We start from the raw sequence: 6,963 nt of genomic DNA, 5'->3' as shown, positions 1-6,963 counted from the left end.
GAAGCTTGAGCACCAAACGGGTCAACCTCTGAATAGAGAATGGGTGGCAGTGTGGCGACGTGTGTCTCCTGGTTTGGAGGTGCTCATCCGACCTCTTACTGAGATGGAATGGAATACTCTCGCTGCTCCCGGCCTCACTGTAAGAGCCTGTCTCCTTGCCCATCTCCTCTGCTACTGACTGAGCAGGGGAACCACAGGACACGAAGGAAGAGTGGACAGTGCCTTGTCCTGTGTGGTCAGCAGTCCTCTGGCCTGACCCATGGGCGTGCACTCCCACAGCAAGGCTCCTGGGGTGACCGTGTCCAGCCCCATCTCAGGGATTGGGTAGAAGACGACACTGTACCACGGCAGGGGCTAATCCCGTGCGAAGTGAGCAGGACTAGAACACTTTGCCCACATAAAGGCAGCTCCAAACGTCAAGGCTGTATACTGCCACCCTGCTTATTTAACTTACATGCAGAGTACATTATGAGAAACGCTGGGCTGGAAGAAGCACAAGCTGGAATCAAGATTGCCGGGAGAAATATCAATAACTTCAGATACGCAGATGACACCACCCTTATGGCAGAAAGTGAAGAAAAACTAAGAGCCTCTTGATGAAAGTGAAAGAGGAGAGTGAAAATGTTGGCTTAAAACTCGAAAACGAAGATCATGGCTTATGGTCCCATCACTTCATGGCAAATAGATGGGGAAAGAGTGGAAACAGTGGCTGACTTTATCTTTCTGGGCTCCAAATCACTGCAGATGGTGATTGCAACCATGAAATTAAAAGACGCTTACTCCTTGGAAGGAAGTTATGACCAAACTAGATAGCATATTTAAAAGCAGAGACATTACTTTGCCAACAAAGTCCGTTTAGTCAAGGCTATGGTTTTTCCAGTAGTCATGTATGGATGTGAGAGTTGGACTGTGAAGAAAGTTGAGTGCTGAAAAATTGATGCTTTTGAACTGTGGTGTTGGAGAAGACTCTTGAGAGTCCCTTGGACTGCAAGGAGATCCAACCAGTCCATTCTGAAGGATATCAGCCCTGGGATTTCTTTGGAAGGAATGATGCTAAAGCTGAAACTCCAGTACTTTGGCCACCTCATGTGAAGAGTTGACTCATTGGAAAAGACTCTGATGCTGGGAGGGATTGGGGGCAGGAGGAGAAGGGGACAACAGAGGATGAGATGGCTGGATGGCATCACCGACTGGATGGACGTGAGTCTGAGTGAACTCCGGGAGTTGGTGATGGACAGGGAGGCCTGGCATGCTGCAATTCATGGGGTCGCAAAGAGTCGGACACGACTGAGTGACTGAACTGAACTGAACTGAAGCAACCAAAAGACTGAGTCTGTTTTGCTTCCATCAGCGATGGGGCAATTAGTGTCCTTCACAATCTCCATCAGCATGAGAGCTGGGCAACATTTCTAGGAAAGTAGACTGAGAACGTGTTTCTGGAACAGTTTGCATTAGCATGAATTCTCTTTATATATATGTATGTATATATATATAAAACTCTTGGTAACTTTTAAGCATACAAACAATCATACTTTCATATTCATCTCATTAACCAGCATTATTAAAGCAAGATTTGCATGTAATTGAATGAGAACTTGGCATCTGAGTAAAACAATCACATGAGACTTGTATAGTTACAGATTTCCCATCCCCCCAAATATTTGAAATCTCTTCTGCTTTTCTCACCATATTTCAAGGAGAAGGCATCTAAACTTGACATGTCCAGAAAATGTGATTCCTCACTGTCCCCTCCAAAGGAAACAGTGATCATTATCTCCAGGGCACAACCACTCTTTCCAGAGCTGGCCCCCTGAGTACACAGCTAGCTATAAACCTTCCCACCCACTAGGACGAGGTGGAAGGAAATTCCAAGAAGACAAAGTTTGTTGCTTTGTTCCTTCCTCCAGAGGAAGAGCAAGAGTAACCTCAGAGCTTTCCCACACCAAGGATCTTCTGAAGCGAAGACCTCAGTTTAATACAAAGAGATCTGTATATCTTAGGTTTATACACCAGCATTTGAATCCATGTTGTTGATGACTGACAAATCCAAACCTAACACATTTTCTGTCATTACACATAAGCTGCAAGCTGGCCAAAATAAGGAATATCTTTTGCTTCCACTGGGAAACAAAAAAGGGTTCTGAAGGTGTTTTAGGAATATACATGTTTCTTAGCATCTGATGTCATCAGCTAGTTCGAAATTGCATCTGTGACTTCAAGCAGATGGAGAAGCCCCCAGCCCACCCACCTACTGATGTTGCCTCATTGAGAAGAGATGCAGCGTGGTGGGAGGTCCACATTGCCTCCATCAGGTGAGAGGGCCCCAAAGCTGAGCACACAAGTGCAAAATGAAATGTCTTTGCAAGCTACTGTCTGATCAGTGTGTCCAGTTAGGTGAAATGGAAAATGAGAGTTCAACCCTTGTTTCCTCTTCCTCTAGCACCTGTCTGCCTTTCTATCATGTCACCATGGCACTTAGGTTCTTGGCAGCATGGAGTAGGTGGACCTACTTACAGGGCCAGAGAAATCCAGCCTGTCCTCGGCTTACTCTCTGATCTGGTGAGGAGAATATGGTTCTGTTGTCTGTGACTCTAAAAAAAAGTGCAGAAATAATATCCAGGCAGATAAGGAATGACCAATCAATGCTTTCAGTCAGGATAAATCATCTAAAACCAGCGTTAGACACACAGGGTCCCCAGGACATTCATGCATCCTTCTGCCATCACGAGTTCCAACAGGTGCTTCCCTTTTTCTTTAAGTTTTTTATTTTGAGATAACTGCAGATTTGTAAGCAGTCATAAGAAATATTAAAAGGGTCTCCCAGATGGCAGTAGCAGTAAAGAACCAGCCTGGCAATATAGGAGACATAAGAGATGTGAGTTCGATCTCTGGATAGGGAAGATCCCCTGGAGGAGGGCATGGCAACCCACTCCAGTATTCTTGCCTGGAGAATCCCATGGACGTAGGAGCCTGGTGGGCTACAGTCCATAGGGTCGCAGAGAGTTGGACATGACTGAAGTGACTTAGCATGGATGTGTGTAACAAATAATACAGAAAAATCCCTGTACCACTTACCCAGGCTTCTCCAGTGAGGTAGCACCTGGCAGGGATACTGCCATTGACATAATCCAGCAACACATTTTACGCTTTGAAAATCAGTGTAACCCTTTGAAAAAGGAGAGCGTCCACAAAAATGTCTCAAGTTGAACAAATAGTCTTTAGATGATGCTTTGTAAATTTGTGAACAGACTTCGTTTGGCTGAGGGAGGCTGAGCAGCTTCCGTTAATTCACTGAACTGCCAAATTTTTGACTGGATCAAAGTTCTCTCTCACTGACCTCACTTTCTGAGGAGGAGCAATGCCTTTGCATTTTGTTTCATTTTTGGGTTTCCTAAAATTAAAGTAATAGAGTGGATGGAGTGGTATGAACCAACCACGAAGGTGCAGAACAGAAATAGGAAGCTTCTAAGGTTAAAAATTTGAAAAAAGATCAAAGCAACGATCAGGTAGTGGCAGAGATAGAGGGCCAGGAAGGACAGGATGGAGTGAAATGCCCTGATGTATGCACATGTGTGAGAGTTTCTGGGGCCTGTCCATGTGTTTCTCACCTGCCAGGCGTGTCTCCCCAAGGAAAATATCAAGAGCAGAGAAGAAATCAGGAAGATGAAAAACGGCAATGCAAACTCAGCAAACAGAAAGGCAGACTGTAAAGTAGGGGTTACTTTGATGTGAGTTGTTACATTTGGGAAGAAAAGGCCCAGGAAGTCTTCTCCGTAAAATGCCCACTTATATTTGACATGCACAGCAGAAGTACTACATGCATACAGCAGGGACGCAAGAATCAGCCAAGGAACCAGCTTGGAGATCTTCATCTTCAACCAGAATAAGAGAGGGTGAGCGATGGTAGCAATCTTGGTGCAGTAGTAGACACTGAGCCAGGTGGCAAACCAAAGTCCCAAATCATTTACAAATGTGAAAACTACAAGCTTCTCAGTAACCTGAGGGAATTTGACCAAGGAAAGAAGAGCCAGGTTAATGTAGAAGAAGGCCAGCTGAATTCCCATCCTGGAAATCGCCAAGCAGGAAACAAGGAGATCCAGTGGGATCAACTTTCTCTGCTTGATCAAGTCAGTACCGTTCACAATCAGAATGATGCCATTTACTAAAATCCCAAACAGAGATTGTATCACTGTCAAAACAAGGTGGCTGACAAGGTGACACTCCAGCATTCTGAAAAGAAAAAAAAACGAATCACTTACTTTAAAAAATGATGTAGCTATGGATTTTCAGACAGTTTTGGATTATTTCAGTTTTCTTTATTCTTCAACTAGAATTCCTTTAGAGAATACAGCTCTTAACAACAAAAGCAATGAAGTAGGAATGTGGCGGACATTTGTTTCTATCACTGTTTCCTCTATTTAGTCCCAAGGCAGTCAAATAAGAAAGAGATGCTTGAGCAATGATTTGCCTCTTAATGATGGTATTTGCATTTCCCTGGTCTATTTGGCTTTGAGCTTTATCACAAGCAAATGGTGGAACCAGATACCTCCGGGGCTGGAGAAGTTCTCCTCCAGTACCTAAGCAATGGAAGCTTCTCAATCCTCACCTGTACCATGAATTGTTTAATTATGCCTATAGGTGTGATTCTATTTAACATTTGCAAGGCATTCTTTACAGAAAACTCTTAAAAAAAAAAAAATCTGTGCTATTATAATGACATAGTATAATCAGCAACGTGAGACTCCTAAGTAGCAGTTCTTCATAATGCAATTATTGAACAACTTAATACACCTAAAATTTAAAACAGTTATGCGATAAGTCATATGTGATAAAACACAGAGTGCGACAAATTATAACGGCAAAGTAAGTAAGCTTACATGTCCGTGTGCACAGTAGGTCAAAAGCTGAAAGGAAGGTAGTAGAGAACCCTTCAGCACCATTCTCATCGGTAACCAAACATCTTCAGGATAATACAGGTCTCGAAATTTTTTCCCTGTTAGTTTTCCAAGACTGTGAGAATTTTATGACATGAGCTGATTGTTCCAGGGGAAATGTAATGATAAAAGAGCACATGCTTTGATTTGTTGCTTTAACTCTCTAATGGATTATTTTTGGAAAAAGTAAATGAGCGATTATTAAAATTTATTCTGCATGAGCGTCTGCGCTCAATCTTGACACTGTTGACATTCGGGGCTGGATAGTTGAAGGGTGGTGGTAGTGCCGTCCTTGGTAGTGTAGCAAGTCTCCCAGCTTCTAAGCATCGCATGCCAGCAGGGCACCCCCTGCCCAAGGTGCTACAACAAAAAAATGATTCTGCCCTTTGCTGAGTGTTTCCTGAGTGGCAAAATCATGCCTCCACTGAACATCACTGTCTTACGACTGTGGGGACAAAGGTGGATACAATAGTTTCTGTCCTCAAGGCACTTGAAAACTAAAGGCAGAGCAAGCCACCTTGTAGAATGTGACATAAAACTAAATTCATTATTTGGACAATTCATCACCAGAGCACAAAGTGGAGAGTGATCTATTAAGTCTTTGTGGAATGAAGCTTTTCCAACCGAGTAGTTAATCACAATGAACCCAGCAGAGCCTCCCTTGAAGCATGTGTCCCTATGGACATGGGTTGTACTTTGTCTGAAGGTATCCTAAAGGGCTCTTAGGGCGAAGCTCACTTTTAGAAAGGTGGAAGGCAACCCATATGAAATCCTTCATGTTGTAAGTAGGGATCTAGGTTATCTTATGATTCTTCTCTGAATATGCAGTATCTGTTTCCAAATTTGGAAAACTCAGCAGTGGCCACAGGACTGGAAAAGGTCAGTTTTCATTCCAATCCCAAAGAAAGGCAATGCCAAAGAATGTTCAAACTACCACACAATTGCACCCGTCTCACACACTGGCAAAGTAATGCTCAAAATTCTCCAAATCAGGCTTCAACAGTATGTGAACCATGAACTTCAAGCTGGATTTAGAAAAGGCAGAAGAATCAGAGATCAAATTGCCAACATCTACTGAATCATCGAAAAAGCAAGAGCATTCCAGAAAAACATCTACTTCTGCTTTATTGACTATGCCAAAGGCTTTGACTGTGTGGATCCCAACAAACTGTGGAAAATTCTGAAAGAGATGGGAATACTGGACCACCTGATCTGCCTCTTGAGAAATCTGTATGCAGGTCAAGAAGCGACACTTAGAACTGGACATAGAACAAGAGACTGGTTCCAAATCAGGAAAGGAATACATCAAGGCTGTATATTGTCACCCTGCTTATTTAACTTATATGCAGAGTACATTATGAGAAACGCTGGGCTGGATGAAGCACAGGCTGGAATCAAGATTGCTGGGAGAAATGTCAATAACCTCAGATATGCAGATGACACCACCCTTATGGCAGAAAGTGAAGAAGAACTAAAGAGCCTCTTGATGAAAGTGAAAGAGGAAAGTGAAAAAGTTGGCTTAAAACTCAACATTCAGAAAACAAAGAGCATGGCATCCAGTCCCATCACTTCATGGCAAATAGATGGGGAAACAATGGAAATCGTGAGAGACATTATTTTCTTGGGCTCCAAAATCACTGCAGATGGTCACTGCAGCCATGAAATTAAAAGATGCTTACTCCTTGGAAGGAAAGTTATGACCAACCTAAATAGCATATTCAAAAGCAGAGACATTACTTTGTCAACAAAGGTCCATCTAGTCAAGGCTATGGTTTTTCCAGTGGTCATGTATGGATGTGAGAATTGGACTGTAAAGAAAGTTGAGTGCCAAAGAATTGATGCTTTTGAACTGTGGTGTTGGAGAAGACTCTTGAGAGTCCCTTGGCCTGCAAGGAGAACCAACCAGTCCATCCTAAAGGAAATCACTCCTGAATATTCGTTGGAAGGACTGATGCTGAAACTGAAGCACTAATACTTTGGCCACCTGATGTGAAGAACTAACTCATTGGAAAACCCTTGATGCTGGGAA

At 43.1% G+C, this 6,963-nt stretch overlaps 1 protein-coding gene across 1 annotated transcript; it reads right to left on the bottom strand.

Moving 5' to 3' along the window:
• Positions 1–3,338: 3,338 nt before the first annotated feature.
• TAS2R1 (taste 2 receptor member 1) lies at positions 3,339–4,229 on the bottom strand. The gene has a single exon (XM_052659353.1). The coding sequence runs from the start codon at positions 4,227–4,229 to the stop codon at positions 3,339–3,341; it is 891 nt and encodes a 296-aa protein (XP_052515313.1).
• Between the last annotated feature and the right edge of the window lie 2,734 nt (positions 4,230–6,963).

Source organism: Budorcas taxicolor, chromosome 20, assembly GCF_023091745.1.
Source record: "Budorcas taxicolor isolate Tak-1 chromosome 20, Takin1.1, whole genome shotgun sequence".
Lineage (NCBI taxonomy): Eukaryota > Metazoa > Chordata > Mammalia > Artiodactyla > Bovidae > Budorcas > Budorcas taxicolor.
This window is presented reverse-complemented; position numbering and strand designations above follow the sequence as displayed.

What these genes read in the sequence shown, in the direction of transcription:
- TAS2R1 (XM_052659353.1), bottom strand. Translation starts at nt 4,229, where the DNA reads ATGCTGGAGTGTCACCTTGTCAGCCACCTTGTTTTGACAGTGATACAA.